At 45.6% G+C, this 18,137-nt stretch overlaps 1 protein-coding gene across 2 annotated transcripts in view; it reads left to right on the forward strand.

Annotated features, from left to right (window-relative positions):
• Positions 1-14,200, forward strand: part of GATA5 (GATA binding protein 5) — a 54,152-nt gene extending 39,952 nt beyond the window's left edge. For both annotated transcript variants that reach the window (XM_079979721.1, XM_079979720.1), the window contains exons 3-7: positions 891-1,060; positions 9,669-9,794; positions 11,078-11,165; positions 12,568-12,692; positions 13,438-14,200. In XM_079979721.1, coding sequence (XP_079835847.1) covers positions 891-1,060; positions 9,669-9,794; positions 11,078-11,165; positions 12,568-12,692; positions 13,438-13,593 — 665 coding nt within the window. In that variant the 3' untranslated portion in view covers positions 13,594-14,200. The remainder of the gene's footprint in view (positions 1-890; positions 1,061-9,668; positions 9,795-11,077; positions 11,166-12,567; positions 12,693-13,437) is intronic.
• Positions 14,201-18,137: the final 3,937 nt, after the last annotated feature.

Genomic DNA, 18,137 nt, shown 5'->3' on the forward strand with positions numbered 1-18,137 from the left:
GGAAGGAATGCCCTCTACGAGGTTCACCCTTCCTTGAAATTCTTTGCCCTTCTTTCACTCCCATGGAATGCAATGGATTTCTCTGGGGGAAGGTTGGGGGGCAGGTTTATCCTCTAACATTATTGACACAACAAAAGGGTGTTAGTGGCGAATTCATTCCTGTTCATCAGTTGCAGTGCTTATAAGAATAATAATAATTAATAATAATTTATTATTTATAGCCCGCCCATCTGGCTGGGTTTGCCTAGCCATTCTGGGTGGCTCCCAACAGAATTAAAAGCACAATAAAACATCAAACATTAAAAACCTCCCGAAACAGGGCTGCCTTCAGATGTCTTCTAAATGCCAGGTAGTTGTTTATTTCCTTGATATCTGATGGGAGGGTGTTCCACAGGGTGGGTGCCACTACAGAGAAGACCCTCTGCCTCGTTCCCCAAGCCACCATTTTGCTGCTGCCCCAAGAGGCTATGGCATACCAAAAGGGGAACAAAAATAAACCCAGAATATTTGTGGTATGGATCCTGTGGGATTTCAGCAGGAAGTTAAGGGGATATGCACCAATTGGATGTGAAGCAATGAGGCAACCTCACCCAAAATTGAAGGTATAAGCGGTATTGATCTCTTGTGACTGTCTTGCCCCATCATGAGCACAAATTTTCATAAATGCAATGGAAATGATGTCTGGTGGGAGCCTCTGTAAGGAGCTTCAAAACCTAGCCTGTAGGCTTTCTGATGCCATCGTTCCCATTCTATGACTTATTGTACTTCACAGCAGGAGATTTACCATTTCTGAGATGTGCTACGGTGTCTCTTGTCTCGATGCTGTGAAGGGACCGGGTCCCTACTTGAATGCCTAACGAAATGTGTCTCACCTTTTGTTTCACTTCCAGAGTTCTTGGAGGAATTCCCCGGAGATGGCAGAGAATGTGTTAACTGTGGAGCGATGTCCACTCCACTTTGGAGGAAAGATGGGACAGGGCACTACCTGTGCAACGCCTGTGGTCTATATCACAAAATGAATGGCATTAACCGGCCTCTCATCAAGCCCCAGAAAAGGCTGGTAAGTCTGGCTAACCCTCAGTTGGCTTCTGTTTTACTAAAGGATTCTCCACATCCACCTTGTCTGGTCTTTAATATTGGATGGCCTCTTGTGTTTACTGCTTCTGGGGTCTTAGGTGTCAGGGGCAGGGTATTTTTCAAGCCAGGAGCCACACTCAGTCATGAGCAACCTTTCAGGGGCCACATACCTCCATGCCACTCTCCATCCAGGTGAGCCAGAGGTCTTGTCACAGATTAAGGGTCTGGAAGAGGTGTGAGGTCTGGACAGATTTCTACGGTTTCAGATTGAAATGCCTTGGGGCCACATTTAGGTCTGAAATCCACATTCTCTCTGCTTGCGGATGGTACCAGGGGTATGGAATTCTCTTCCCAGTGAAATCAAGTAGGCATCGTCTGCAATGAGCTTCACAAGCCAACTTAATTCTTGATTATTTCAGCAAGCCGCCTTATGAAAACAATTTACAGTTTTCATCAGCTTCTTGTCAGATGACCCATTCCTGTATTTCCACTGGATTTTATTCCTTACATTGTTTAGTTGAGGTTCTGCACATTGCATGGGAGGAAAGAGGGAAGGAGAGATTTCCAATATAGAAATGAGTAAATCATAGAATCATAGAAATTGTAGACTTGGGAGAGATCACGGGGGTCATCTAGTCCAATGCAGGAATCTTTTGCTCAATGTAGGGCTCGAACCCATAACCCTGAGATTAAAAGTCTCATGTTCTACCAACTGAGCTATAATACGATGGTCTGGCATGCATAGTGTTGATATTTTGAGTGGGCAGACTGATTTCCACACAGTACTTGCCTCCCTGTTTTGCTTCTAACCTGATAGGCAGATTAGAAGCTCCATTTTCAGAGCCAGTAAAATCTACACGCCAGTTGCTGTGCCTTCCTGTTCTGGTTAATGGACTTCCTGGAAGTATCTGGCATTATACTATTTAAAACAGGGCGCTGGACTCCTCTCTCTCTCTCTCTCTCTCTCTCTCTCTCTCTGTGTGTGTGTGTGTGTGTGTGTGTGTGTTTATGTGTGTCCTACCTACACACACACCCCACACCCCATGAGTCTGATCCAGCAGGTGGCCTCTTATATTCTGAACTCTTTGCAAACTGAGTGGATGCCAATGCAGAGACCTCGGGACTGTTCTCTCCTCCTGCACAAGGAAAGCTGCCTGCCAGAACCCCCCTGGATCAGGCCCAAGGCCCATTTAGTCCAGCATTCTGTTCTCATAGCTACCAACGAGGTGCCTATGGGAAGCCCACAAGCAAGCCCCCCGGGTGCAAGACCCCTCTCCCCACTTGCGATTTCCAACAACTGGTATTCAGAGGCTTACTGCTGCCAGTACTGAAGGCACAAAGCCATCCTGGTGAGTAGGCTTTTCCACCAGGAATCTAATAAGCTAATCTGTCTAATAATTTTAATAAGCTTGAGTTTACATCCAGAGACTCTGGAAGCTGGGTGTAGTTCCTGTATCTTGGAGATGGGTGTGTTGTCAGTTTTAGATAGCGTTGCATTCTCTATGAAGCAGCAAATATAGTCTGTGGGTTCTCTTGGACCCAGCTTTTTGCTTAAGGCTCAGGTTACTTTGGTGGCTAGGTATGTTTCTGACCAGCTTTGGTTTGTTAGTCAGCTGCAATCTTTCCTGGATCAGCTTAGCTGGTCTACAGTGATTCAAGCACTGGTAATCTTGAAGATAAGGCTGCTCTCTTGGCTGGTTTAGAAGCCATGACTGGTGCAGAATTCTGCAGCCTGTTTGCTATTGGGTGTTGGCTACTGCCAACATGGGACTCGGGTGGCACTGTGGGTTAAACCACAGAGCCTAGGACTTGCCGTTCAGAAGGTCAGTGGTTCGAATCCCTGCGACGGGGTGAGCTCCCGTTGCTTGGTCCCTGCTCCTGCCAACTTAGCAGTTCGAAAGCAGGTCAAAGTGCAAGTAGATAAATAGGTACCGCTCCAGCGGGAAGGTAAACGGCGTTTCCGTGTGCTGCTCTGGTTCTCCAGATGCGGCTTAGTCATGCTGGCCACATGACCCGGAAGCTGTACGCCGGCTCCCTCGACCAATAAAGCAAGGTGAGCGCCGCAATCCCAGAGTCGGTCACGACTGGACCTAATGGTCAGGGGTCCCTTTACCTTTACTTTTTACTGCCAACATATAACACCTATTATTATTTATTGTTTATTAAATTAGTATACCAACCACCATCCATAGATCTTGTGGTGGTACATAGCATAAAAATACAAGATGAAAACAGAAAAGGCATAATCAAAACAAGAACAAAACAAACCCATAACACCCTCTTCCACAAACACATTTAAAAGGAAAGAGAATGCTAACCAACCAGAGGCCTGATTGAAGAGGTATGTTTATTCCTGGTACCTAAAGATGCATAATGAAGGTGCCAGGCAAACATCCCTGGGGAGAGTATTCCACAGGCAGGGAGCCACTGCAAAAAAGGCCCCGGCTTGTGTTGCCACCCTCTGGACCTCTGGAGGAGGCACACAAAGAAGGACCTCGCATGATGATTGCGGGGTCTGGGTCAGACCTTGAGTTATTGTGGTTCTGAGCTGTTTGAGTTGAGGTTGCTCCACTGACTGCCAGTATGTTCTTGAATGTACTTGGAGAAGAGCTGTGGCTCAATGGCAGAGCATCTACCTTCCCTGCAAAAGGTTCAATTCCTGGCATCTCCAGGTGGGGCTGGGAGAGGAGCCTTGGTCTGGAACCCTGGAGAGTTGCTGCTGCCAGTCTGTGTAGACAGTACTGAGCTAGACAGAACAATGGATCTCACTCGATATGAGGCAGCTTCCTATGGTTCCACCAACCTATTTTCAAGGACTTGCTATTGGCATACAAAGTCTTAAGCAACCTGGGGCCAATGTGCATATGAGATCACCTTATTCCCCATTCCTCTGCCTGATCTTTGCATTCTGCCACTGAGGCACATATGATGATGCCTACAGGGCCAGACTCTCTTCAGCAAGAAAGTGTGCATTCAGTGTAGGAACTTTTATGAAACCTTTTGCAAAATGTTCTTAATATATATGTGACTTTAGGTAAAGGGACCCCTGACCATTAGGTCCAGTCGTGGCCGACTCTGGGGTTGCGGCACTCATCTCCCTTTATTGGCTGAGGGAGTCGGCATACAGCTTCCGGGTCATGTGGCCAGCATGACTAAGCCGCTTCTGGCGAACCAAAGCAGCACACAGAAACGCCGTTTACCTTCCTGCTGGAGCGGTACCTATTTATCTACTTGCACTTTGATGTGCTTTCGAACTGCTAGGTTGGCAGGAGCAGGGACCAAGCAATGGGAGCTCACCCCGTCACGGGGATTCGAACCGCCGACCTTCTGATCGGCAAGTCCTAGGCTCTGTGGTTTAACCCACAGCACCACCCGCGTCCCCTATATGTGACTTTATCCACTTGCAATTTAATTTTGAATACATCCAAATGCAGGTTTTAAAACCACGTGACTGTTACTCCATGCTTTTCTTTTCTTTTGGCTTGCTTTTCAGGTTTGGGGTTCCAATTTTAGGTTTCCTAAAGGAAGCCCAAGCTTTCAAAAAGCACAGCCATTCCCCAGATTCAGTCTGCAAATCTCTGGCGCCTCATGGTTGGAGTCAAGACTGCCTCTGTTTACATTTAGCAACTTCGCACTTCATCTAATTTTATACTCTGTGGCTGGACTCCAGCTAACTCGGAGTAGACCCACTGAAAGTAATGACCCTTAGTTAGTCACGTTCATTAATTTCAGTGGGTCTACTCTGAGCAGGAATAACACTGGATACAACCCAATGCGTCTTTCCCTTCCACTGTTACTCACCGAGTTGTAAAGTATAACATTCTTCCCTCCCCCTTCAGTTGTTTAGAGAATATATCTTACATCCCTGGCAGCAGAAATGTTGACTTGTCCTTGGGATTCCAAAGGTATTTCCCATGACCTTCATCTGTCTTTGCTGGATTAAAACTATTCAAGCCCTAAACGTAGTATTGGAAAGGGAGAGGAAAATACACGATGGCAGCTGGTCAGTGTGCACCTGGAATCTGCCTTAATCAAAGTTAAAAAGGGGGAGATTGTGGGCAAATTGTCCAATTCTAATCGCAGTGGTGAATGAAGATAAGCCCTTTCCTAGTATTGCTGTTTCTGTTTCTTCTCCTTCTCCTTCTTCTTCTTGTCCTCCTCCTCCTCCTCCTCCTCCTCCTCCTTCTTCTATCACTTGTAGATGAGTAAGATTGTCTTCCATAAACACGGTTTTAACAGTGAGTCCATAAGTGACTGTGGAGGCCAATTCTGGATCCTTCCACAGTGGGGGCATAGGTTTCCGGGCGGGAGTTGATCATGGTGAGGGTTTGCCAAGCGTGCCTTCCTCTTAGCACATTTCTCCCTTGCATCCTGAGTTCAAGTGTCTTCAAAGCCCATGACACCTTTGGTAAAGGCTGTTCTCCAATTGGAGCTCTCACAGGCCAGTGTTTCCCAGTTGTCGGTGTTTACACTACATTTTTTCCGATTTGCCTAGAGAGAGTCTTTGAACCTCTTTTGTTGACCACCGGCATTACGCTTTCCATTTTTAAGTTCGGAATAGAGTAGTTGGACATGAAGATAAGATCTAACCTAATATTGCTAGTTAACCTCCCCTTAGCCCCATCTCCTAACCAAGCATGCATCTGGAATCAGAGTTTGACTAAGAACTAAAGTTCTGGGGAAGGTTAGCCAGAGGGGGGAGAGTTGTCCATCTCTTTCCCTCAGAATCATAGGAAGGGACCACGAGGATCATTTAGTCCAACCCCTGCAATGCAGGTATCTTTTGCCCAACATGGGGCATGGACCCATGCAGTGGCGTAGCGTGGGTTGTCAGCACCCGGGGCAAGGCAAGTGATTTGCGCCCCCTAACCCGTGGATTTGCCCTAACCCCAGATGTTGCGCCCGGTGCGGCCGGCCCCCCCTGCACCCCCCACGCTACGCCACTGGACCCATGGCTGTTCCTTGGGTGCTCACACAGTATGATCAACAGATGTACAATTTGTGCACACAAATCTTTGAGCTGCATACTGGCACGTTTATTCACAGGTAACATTCAACAAGTGTACACCAGAGTACAAAACAGTTGAGCTTCCTTTCACACAAACACTTGTGTGTGTGTGTGTGTGTGTGTGTGTGTAGAGTCAGCCATATAAAGAATTGGAGAAAATAATTGTTCAGCTGAGTATCATGTGTCGTTCGAGCCACAATGACTCTGGGTGTGACTCTCCATCTTGGTTCAGTCCTCTGGCTTTGTAGCTGAGGCTGTGTATGAGCTTTTCCTGCGTGCTTTGAATGAAACACATTACAAAGTCCATGATACCAAAAGCTTATTAGCTGCATTTGGCTGCTGAATGCAGTCTGGGGTGGACTTTCTGTTTTAAGGGCTCGGTCTGGTTTTGTATAAACAAACACATCGGGGCGCAATGTTGAAGTCAACAACTTCCTAGCCAAGGTCAAAGCTCCGCAAAGGCAGAGTGGAATAAGAAGAGGAGGGAGGAATTCACTTTCTCTTTTTAAAAAAGAATAATGCTGGAGCTGTTGCAACAAATGTGCCTCCCTCCCTCCTTCCCTGACAACCAAAATAGACCTTAGTCTTTTACCACTATTGCCAAATGCTGGAGAGAATTCGTAATCTGACTGTTTCCCTTCTGGAAGAGTAGTTCTTTTCCTACAGGGCTCATCCTCTATGGTCACAGTCACACCATATGTTTCGATCACTCTTATATGTCTTTAAACGGTCTTGTTTTTCCCCCAAAGAATCCTAGGAACTGTGGTTTGAAGGGGGCTGATAGCTGATAGGAGACCCCTAAGAAATGACATTTCTTAAGGATTTTGTTTTGGGGGGGGGGGGAAGCCATGCCACTGTTTGATCAAACAGTATCACAGCAATCCTTACAGTCCTAGATGATTTTACTTTAATTAACAATATTGTGATCTGTCAACACTTTTTTTCATTATCATGATCACAGTGTTTAACCAATAATTTTGTTGAGGTCTGTAGCAATGGCCATTTTTGCTGTAGCCGCTGTAGAATGTGACCTGGCAGGGATGGAGGGGTGACCCCATCTTACATATTACTATATAAAGCAGTGGGAGAAAACAAACACAAAACATTCAGGCCTGGACCTGGAAATCCCAAACCCGTGCCTAGAAATGGGGAACAAACATGTGGGTGAGCATTCAGGAACTTCACAACCAGAATGCTAAAATGTGTCATTCCACTATGTCTTCCTGAAATGCCGGTCTTTGCAATACTTCTCGTTCTGATTCCTGCTCCCCTTCACTTAATTCATCATTTGTGGGGACCAAGTTTTTAATAGCGAAACAAACGGATGCATGGTTTTGTTTTTTGCATTGTGGGTAATTTCCAAGGCAATGGGTGATGCTCACGAAGAACTGATACTTTAAGGCTGTGAAATATTATTGAAGCACCTAAAGTGAGAGTATGTTAGTTTGCAAGATGTATCTGCTGCAGGACTACACAATATCAAGCTGCCAGTTTGGGGTTGGGGGGGGGGGGGTTAGAGAGCCTTCCCTCATCACATAGAACTGTAGAGTTGGAAGGGACCCTGAGGGTCCTCTACTCCAGCGCCCTGAAATGCAGGAATCTCAGCTAAAGCATCCATGGCAGACGGCCATCCAACCTCTGCTTTAAAAACTCCAAGGAAGGAGAGTCCACAACCTTGTGAAGGAGACTGTCCCACTGTCAAACAGCTCTTACCATCAGAAAGTTTTTCCTGATGTTTAGCTGGGATCTCATTTCTTGTAACTTGAATCCATTGGTTGGGGTTCTACCCTCCGGAGCAGGAGAAAACAAGCTTGCTCCATCTTCCATGTGACAGCCCTTGAGATATTTGAAGATGGCTATCATATCTCCTCTCTGTCTCCTCTTCTCCAGGCCAAACATACTCAACTCCCTCAACCATTCCTCATAAGGCTCAGTTTCCAGACCCTTGATTGTCTTGGTTGCCATCAAAGCTTCCTAAATATTTTTAAAACACTTCTACACACACACACACACACACACACACACACACACACACGGAGAGAGAGAGAGAGAGAGAGAGAGAGAGAGAGAGAGAGAGAGAGAGCAGGTTAACTTTTCATGTGAAAGGAGGAGTACTTGTTTCACCAGGCACAAATCCAATGGTGTGATTCTCACGCTGGCATCTGTGCAGGAAATCATCGCAAACTTCACATGCAACTGCTGATTGCATGTAGCAGTCAAAATATGTTTCTCTGTTTGGGTCAGAGACTTAGCAGTGGAACAAGTTGGGCTCCATAATTCTCCTTTGAAGCCCTTAAAAGTGAAGGGGTTGCAACAGAGCCAGAGAATCTATTAATTTTCTTCATGAACATGGGCACATGTATGAACATACCTTGAAGAAGAAAGCAGGGGCTGGTGAGAATTGCCTTGGGCGGTAGTGGTAGGAGATTCAGCTCATTCAGGTACCCTTAGCATTGTCAGTTCTTGCATTGTAATTTTTTACTACAGTGGTATCTTGGGTTAAGTACTTAATTCGTTCCGGAGGTCCGTACTTAACCTGAAACTGTTCTTAACCTGAAGCACCACTTTAGCTAATGGGGCCTCCTGCTGCTGACGCACCACCAGAGCACGATTTCTGTTCTCATCCTGAAGCAAAGTTCTTAACCTGAAGCACTATTTCTGGGTTAGCGGAGTCTGTAACCTGAAGCGTATGTAACCCGAGATACCACTGTATTCTGCTTGTTTACACAACCATCGTGCAAGGAACACCACTGGGTTATTTCTCTCTCTCTCTCTCTCTCCCTCCCTCACTCACTGTTTGTGTATATATACTTTTTGCGCCATAAGACGCACCAGACCATAAGACGCACCTAGTTTTTGGAAGAGGAAAACAAGGAAAAAAATATTCTGAATCCCAGAAGCCAGGACAGCCAGCGGGATCACAGCGCAGCGATCCCACTGGCTATCCTGGCTTGTGGGATAGCTATGCGCAGCCTCTCCCGGGCAAGGGGAGCTTTCATCCCGCTGCCCAGGAGAGGCTGCGCATGGCTAAGGCTCCCCCAAGAGCTGCACTCCCTTTAAAGAGCGTGCAGAGTGTGTGTGCAGCTCTTTAAAGGGAGCGCTGAGCAGAGCCTCCCGCTTGCATTCGCTCCATAATGCACACACATTTCCCCTTACTTTTCAGAAGGGGAAAAGTGCATCTTATAGAGCGAAAAATACGGTATATACAGGGTGAGTCCTTTAAAAGAGGCCCTGTGGATATAGAGTACACATGTTCCACGGGGCCTCTTTTAAAAGACTCACCCTGTATATTTCAACAGTTAACAAATTTAATAAAAAAATACATAGTTTTCCATTAATATTCAGTTACCTTCTCCACCCAGTACATAGTTATAAGCTATGGAATTCATTCCCCCAAGATGGTAGCGGTGACCGCCATCCTGGATGGCTTTAAAAGGCAAATTGACATGTTTATATTTGATGTCACATCAACCCCTCATCTTCTAGTAAATGGGTTTTATCTCAGATTTGATCATTTCCTGCCTGATGCAAATGCAGCAGCGCTTCAGCACCACCCCACTTATATATATTTCTTCCTTTTCAGTCCTCCTCTAGACGCGCCGGTCTCTGCTGCACTAACTGCCATACGACCAACACTACGCTCTGGAGACGGAACGCAGAAGGGGAGCCAGTCTGCAACGCATGCGGATTATACATGAAACTGCATGGGGTAAGGAGCATGTATTCATTAGCCTGGTATTCTGAGCATGTGTCTCTTCAAACACAAAGCCCCAGAGAAATAATAAATGCAGAAACAAGTACAATATATAGAAATAAATACAGGCACACACACCTCAGTTTACACCGGAGTTACATTCCAGGTCACCGCATGCATTGGCAGAGTGCATTAAGCCGCCCGCCCCAGCCCTCCTCCTTCTGGTGCTGAACATGGTACATGCGTGCATCAAATGCACACAAATTGAGAGTGGCCTGTATGTAGTTAAAAACACTGACTCTAAAAGTCAATTCACAAAAGAATCAGACACAAAAACCCTTCTACCCAACAACAGGATGGACAAATACTGCCATAAAGGCAGCACAATATAGTGGTCTCCATCAGTTCCCAAATACAGTGGTACCTCAGGTTAAGAACTTAATTCGTTCTGGAGGTCTGTTCTTAACCTGAAACTGTTCTTAACCTGAAGCACCACTTTAGTTAATGGGGCCTCCTGCTGCCACCGTGCCGCTGGAGCACGATTTCTGTTCTCATCCTGAAGCAAAGTTCTTAACCCGAGGTAATATTTCTGGGTTAGCGGAGTTTGTAACCTGAAGCATATGTAACCTGAAGCGTATGTAATCCGAGGTACCACTGTACTTGAGAAAGAAACGTGTATTTGCCTTCCTGGGGAGAGTGTTTTGCAACTGAGGGGCTACCACGGAAAAGGCCTGTTCTCTCATTGCTCTCCTCCAAACTTTTCTTGAAAAGGGCACTGAGAGAAAAGGCTTCAGACAACTATTTTGGGGTCTGGGTCAGTACTTATGAGATAAGGCAGTCTATAAGGAATCAGGGTCCTAAGCTTTATGCACCAAGATCAGCATTTTGATTTGAGTTCAGAAGTGGAATCTGCCGCCAGGCCAGAACCTGTGCCAGTGTGCTTTGCGTCTTTCAAAAATGTGGACCTAGGTTTAACCTGTCCCAGAGACAGAAGACTGTCCTTATTCAAGAAGTAAAAATACTGTAGTCATCAGCCACAGCTATTTCTCCTACCCCAGTAGTGTAGGAAAGAAACTGGAGGAAATATGGGTGTGTGTGTCTGTCGTAAGGCTCTCCAAATACTCTGCCTCATGCATCTACTAGCCCAAGGACTGCCAGTGAGAAAAATGAACCCCTTTGAAGGAAAGGACACCATCTGCATTGCACAGATACAGTGACTATAAAGCAAATACTGGAGTGCTCTGCAGAAAAGCAAGTCAAAGCCGGTACTGATGATTCTTCCTCTTTTTGATGTCAAGGTACCCAGACCTCTGGCAATGAAAAAAGAAAGCATCCAGACGAGGAAGAGGAAACCTAAAAATATCACCAAAGGAAAATCCTCAACAGGTATCAATAATAATAGTAAATTATAAAATAAATGGCGTCTCGGTGCATGCATGGCTGTCCTGCTCCAAATTGCTTACAATCCAACCTTCTACACTGCAGAATTAAGGAAAGGAAGGCAGTATCTGCATGATTTGATCCTTCGATGTTGACTCTTTCTACCATTGTGAAGCAGAATTCACGAAGTGTTCACACAGTTCATACACACTATGGAGTCAGCTACATTAGTAAAAAAAACAGTGTTTTGAATGCATTATAAAGATGCAACACCAGATGGTGCTGGAGAGCAAAAAAAAATATTTGTGATTTTTCATAGCGTTGTTTTTTCCTATAACGATTTAATTTCTGACTTATTTATAGCGTCGTCCCCCCCCCCCCCCGTGTGTAGATCAACCCCATGTGCTCACACAGAGAGTTCATCTTTCTCTGTGTGTGTGATCCACAGTTCAGCCAAGGTTTCTCTCTGTGTGTTTAACCTTCATCCTCACACACATCCAACCCTAGCCAAACCCACAGTCCGAAGAGATGCAACCCAGAAAGAATTATTTCTTATGATTCTGCTGGCCGACTAGTTAGACCCTCTGTGAAGGATAAGGGTTAAAGCAAGGGCAAGGGTGAGCTTGAAGGAGGACAATTATAAAAAATGAGATTAAATTATAAGTGATAAAATTAAAGTGCTTAGTCCTTGTTTGGCTATTTGGGGTCATCGTTCCCATTAAGATCTTCTAAGATTTACTAAAGTATTTTCTGTTTGTGCAAACCTTGGGGACTGCTCCTCTTGTGTGTGGACAGTACTGTTTTGGCTGCGAAAGGATTGGCACTCAGTGGGTTGTGTTCGCTGTTGGTAATGGGATAAAACAACAGGTAGGGAGCCTATTCCAATCTGAGGGCTGTATTCCATTGCAGGAACTTTCTGGGGGCCACATGCAGTGATGGTAGGGGCCAGAGGCGAAAGCAGGGAAAGCAATGGATGTGATTGTTGCCTTTGTACAGTAGGCTAGATTCTAGCAATACAGAAGCTATAGATTCCCCTCCCTCCCTCTTCATCCCCAAAGCAAGAGCCATTATCACAGTTCCAGAAAATGTGACATCTAGGCAAAAGTTCTCAAGTTACACACAGAGGAGAGCCAGTGAGAAGTATGGGGTGGGGTAGGGTCTAGGGAGGGTCCCAAGGGCCACATAGATATCCCTCAAGGGCCACATTCAGCCCCTGGACCTGACAGTTCCTCACCTCTGAGAAAGAAGCAAATGTTTGGTCTCAGCGGCCTTGCACAGATGTCAGAAGTTTGAAGGAGATGGAAATATGAATAAATCATATGGCCTATATCTAGCAAAAATAATGCAATCTGCTTCTGCTTCACACTTCCATTAATGTATGTATTCTTTAAACCATTTTATCTTGCAGGGTCCACCAATTCAACCACCAATTCCCCTTCCTCCATCACAAATTCTGAAAGCACCGTCACTTTAAAAACGGAACCCTCTGTAACAGCGCAATATCCAGGGCAGTCGATCGTGGCAGCTTCCCAGGTAAATGGATGATAGGAACTGCAGTACATCTTGACAAATGATATGATATGATATGTAGCATGCTCATGGATTTTGTGCTGCTGGTGGAGATGATAATGATGGACTCCTCTAGCAGGCATTGGCCAAGCTGCCGTAATTTCAGAGTCTCCTGGGCCAGTCTTAGAGTACGGCAGGCCAGAGCGGAAATAAAGGCCTGTATTAAAAATGGAGGTCTATAAAAGGGGGCAGTAGACCAAAGGAATGATGGGAATGGAAATGAGTCCTGCAAAAGAATGAGTGGGAGACCTGAAGAAGGAATACAAGAGATTAGTGTTCCTCCCCAGCTGTTGGACCAAACTCCCATCATCCCTGACTACTAGCTAGGGATGATAGGAGTTGTAGTCCAACCACAGCTGGGGACCCAAGTCTGAAAAACACTGAAAGGGAAACTAGAAGCAGGGAGGCATAAAGAAGGGTGTGTGTCGGGGATGGAGAACCTGTGGCTCTCTGGATGTTGTTGGACTCCAATTCCCATCAGCCCAAGCCAACAGTGGCCACTGCTCAGGGATGATGGGAGCTGTAGTCCAACAATATCTGGAGGGCTACAGGTTTCCCATTCTTTGTGTATACAGCCAGGAGCTGCAGAGATCAGGAAGACTGGAGGTCTGACCCGTGTTAAACATCTTAGTCTTTACGGTAGGGGTTAAAATAACCAATGCAATGGGGACAGCAAGCCCATTCATTTCTTTGTTGCAAATCCTCGTAGGGTCCAAGCCAATCTGAAGACGCTCTGGCTGACAGCCACACCCAGTTCAAGTACGAGCCAGAGGACTACGCCTTCTCTGCGGCCACCATGACCCAGCAGTCGGGACTAAGCGTTCCTCTTCGCCAAGACTCATGGTGTGCCCTGGCACTGGCCTAGGAAACTGGTCTTCCATTTTTAAAATTGAAAGCAGGCAGCAGATGAACCTGTTGTTCCCATGACGTCAGTGGATAGTAGGCAAAAAAAAGGACCTTCCTACCTTAGTACTTTGGGTGATCAATGTGGGTCTATGTTTTCTTAATGCTGGCTTCTTTTTCCATGGAAGATGCACCATTTGAACTGAATATGGCCAATTGCCTCCCTCTTGACACATCTGACTCTATGGGTCTCTTTTGCTCTCAGAAAGTTTTCAAATTTTACCAGCACCAATCGAAAGCAGGAAGAAACCCAGACCTCTGTTGGAGGAGGAGGTATCTATCTTCCCCATGATCCATTTTAAAGAAATAAATCTCAGAATCTATACTTTTGTTCACAGTGATTTCAACTCCCCTCTTTTTATGACTCCCCTGTGTGCAATTTTACTCCACTTCCCAATAAAGACTATAATAGAAAGTGGCACCAAGTAACTTAATTTTATTAAAATGTAAACAAGTCTTGCCTTCCTAATGTTTATTAGCGTGGGCAAGGCAAAGGGGGGAGGAAGGAGAGGAAAATAAACCTGTTTTAAAACATTTGCTGTTTTATATTAAAAAGAAAATACTTCTGATAGTGTGTTACCTTCTGGAGTGTCTAATTTATCACCATTTTAAAAAATAAATTGCACAGAGAAATTCTCTTGAACTGCTCTTCCAAGCATTCTGTTGAAGGAAGTTTCTCAACACACCAACCCATCACACTGTAGCAGAGGTGGGGCCACTCCCAGTCACCAGTCTAGCTGCCACATTGTGGATTAAGACTTTCATTGCCTACTTGTCATATTATACACCCAGGGTATGCTCTGAAGGCACATGAGGTCACCATCTTACTGAGGTTCAGCAGGTCTGGGTCTGATCAGGGCCTGGAACCCCATGCCCACCACTTGGGCTCCATGGCTGAAGAAAGGTAGGGTACAAATGTAAGAAAGTAAATGAATCTATCTGAGGTCGTACGCCTCTGAATGCCAGTCACTGGGGAACATGAGCCAGAGTTTGCACTGATGTTCCACATGGGGGCTTCCTATAGTCATCTGGTTGGCCCTTGTAGGTTCAGAAAGCTGGACAAGATGAGCCTTTGATCTGATCCAGCATGACTCTTCATTATGAACTAACTACTATGGAAAATGGTTTTGGGAATTTAATTTTGACTTTCCAAATTAACAGGCATTTGAATCTTTGTAGCTCAGCTTTGCTCTTGCCCTCAAAGACCAGTCAAACGTAAACTGAGAAGCTTGGGGCCAGGAGATTTCACAGCACTGCAAATACCCGACTGTCTTATCATACAGCAGAGGGCAAAGACTTGTTCTGTGTGATCCTTGAGGACAGGACGAGATCTAATGGGCTTAGAGGAGGAGGTTGGAATTTTAGTTGTCCATTAGGGTGGTAAGAGCAGCTCAACAAAGGAACTCATAACCTAGAGATTGGTGGGTTCTCCAACTCTAGAGGTCTTCAGGCAAATATTAGGCAGCCATATCGTGGAGATGCTCTATCCCTGGATTTGCTGGGTTGAGCAGGGGGTTAGACTAGTAGGTCTTGGGAGATCCCTCTTGGGAGAAGCCCTTCAAGTTTGGGATCTGCCAGTATTCAGTGAAAGTACCAGTATATTATGTTCAATGACCTTGGGTTCCTTTCCAGACCAGCTTCTGTAAACAAGTGAGGATTTCCCAAGATTATTCAGGAACCAATATAAGGAGATTTGGAGAGACCCAAATTTACTGTTTTCCCCTGTTGAAGTGCTCTATGGAAACAGAAATGGGAATGAGAGAAGTGAGTGGTGAGGTGTCATCTGCTCAGCAGGACCAATTGTGTGTCCAGTAACTTTGCTTCAATCTAGCAGGAGCTATTTATAGCCAGGAAGTTGTCAAGGAATCACCCATTATTATGGAAACAATCTGGTCCAGGGCTTCCTGCACTGGTTGTTTTCCTTGTCAAAGAGAAATATGTGGTTTGGTGGTGGTAGTGTTGTTTTTTATGATGTCAGACACACACAATGTCCCACGGTACTGAAGGAGAGAGGAGATGGAGAGGAGACTGTCTGTGAATTATGGGGACATTGTTAGTTCCCCGGGAAGAGGGATTGATCATTAAACCACTCTGTCAATTATAGCTCTATGAGGGGAATAGGGAGTCTCCTAGCAATTCTCAGTCCCTTTAACAAACTACGCTTCCCAGGATTCTCTGGGGTAAACCATGGCTATTTATAATGCAGATGGTGCCTTACGTCTGCCACCTCTGTACTTGTTGGAACTCCACGGCATCATAATAGGATTACAGGGTGAATAACCTCCTGAAGCAAAGAGCAAGAAAATGCCTGAAGGTGTGTTGGGTTTGATGAGAGATGTTGGAATGAAGATACTGGATGCTTTAGAATGCTTGAACAAAAGGGGGACACACAGAGAGAGCTATTTTAAATCCATTGACCATCAATCTTGTAGCCAGCAGTGGGGAATGGGTGGCCCTGCAGATGTTGGGACTCCAGTTCCCAATGGCTGCTGCTCAGCTCCAGCCAGCATGGCTAATGGTCAGGGATGGTGGCCTTTGGACTTCAGCAACACCTAGGGAGCAACAGCCATGTCCACAGGCAATAGCCATGCTCTCAACCTTGTCTGCATAAGTCATTTTGTAAAGTGGGCACAGAGAGAACCAAAACTCTGCCAAGAGCTGACTCTCAATGGCTCCAGTAGAGTTATTTATGGGCTGCTGGTAAATGCAGACTGTACACTTGCAGCTTAAAGAAACAATGACAGCATGATGAAAAAACGAAACAGTTGCACTGCAAGCCCGACCCGCTTTTACAGAGGGCTGCAAGGAGGCTTGTTGCAAGGTATCCATTTTTACACCTGAAATATAATAGAGCAGCGTTCCTCACCCAAAGGCGATGCTCAGAGTAGGTTTTACACAATAGTCTCCAGTGTAGCAAACGGAACAGTTCCTTTTCTGCAATGGGCAGGGGCAGGGGCAGGAAAATTAACCCCTCTCCCACACCATCTCTATCCTGGTTCCCATATGTTGTCAATGTGTAAAAAGGTAAAGGGACCCCTGACCACTAGGTCCAGTCATGGCCGACTCTGGGGTTGCGGCGCTCATCTCACTTTATTGGCCGAGGGAGCCGGCATACAGCTTCCGGGTCATGTGGCCTGCATGACTATGCCGCTTCTGGCGAACCAGAGCAGCGCACGGAAATGCCATTTACCTTCCTGCCAAAGCGGTACCTATTTATCTACTTGCACCTTGACGTGCTTTCGAACTGCTAGGTTGGCTGGAGTAGGGACTGAGCAACGGGAGCTGACTCTGTCACGGGGATTCGAACCGCCAACCTTCTGATCGGCAAGTGCTAGGTGCTGTGGTTTAACCCACAGGGCCACCCGTGTCCCTCTCATCCATGTGTAGAACAGGCCTAAATGACTGGGAAGGGGGAAGCGGGCAGTTTCTGTCTTCAGTTTTATACAATTACAACATGAAAACAACAACAATAAAGACACAAATCAATACTCGTGGTCCACATCCTGGACTTGACAGAGCCTGAATGCGATCTTTATTTATAAAGGTATTTATATACTGCCATTAATATACTGCAACGTCAGGGCAGTGTACAATGATAAAACGTCATTTAAATGGTACGAAACAATAATTGAAAAGATCACTTTAAAAAAAACACCATTCAAACAGCAACATAGGCCTGTTCACAGAACATCTTCTTAAGCAACTGCAATTCAAGTTGGTATTGAGTGGACTTTACCAACTTTAGTTGGGAATCTTTAATTTTAATCACAGCAAGTGTCTCCTCTGCCAATTTCCAGATCTTCCACTGCCACTCTATAATTTATGTTGGTGCCTGTTGTACTCCTCCCTTAGACAAAAGCTACTTCAGCTTAAACACCCATTAAGATTAGAGCTGTAGCACATTTTTGCCTTCAGAACAGCATATGCAAAAAAAGTCCTTTTTGCAGGGGTGCAGGTATGGGGGGGGGGGAACCTTACCCGTTGCTTTTCCATGCCTATTTGCAGCCATCATTCTCCAGCTCTGCTGCTGCTTCAGTACTGGTTTATCTTTAACAAGGTGGCTGCTTCTTTTGCTACAATATCCTAGCCAATCAGGGACCATGTGAATGTAATAAGATAATATGGTTAAATCATTCAGGGTCAATGAAGCCCACATGTGCATAGGAATGCATACAGAAGCATGCACTGAAAGCAGTATGGAATGATTTGATTGCTGAACTGAGCAGAGTTTCCCGAGAGTTGAAAGCTTTTGTTGCTTAAATTAAGGCACTAGTCCTCAAGGTCCAGTAGTGATGTATGGAAGTGAGAGCTGGACCATAAAGAAGGCTGATCGCCGAAGAATTGATGCTTTTGAATTATGGTGCTGGAGGAGACTCTTGAGAGTCCCATGAACTGCAAGAAGATCAAACCTCTCCATTCTGAAGGAAATCAGCCCTGAGTGCTCACTGGAAGGACAGATTGTGAAGCTGAGGCTCCAGTACTTTGGCCACCTCATGAGAAGAGAAG

Source organism: Podarcis cretensis (genome assembly GCF_951804945.1).
Source record: "Podarcis cretensis genome assembly, chromosome: 6".
NCBI lineage: Eukaryota > Metazoa > Chordata > Lepidosauria > Squamata > Lacertidae > Podarcis > Podarcis cretensis.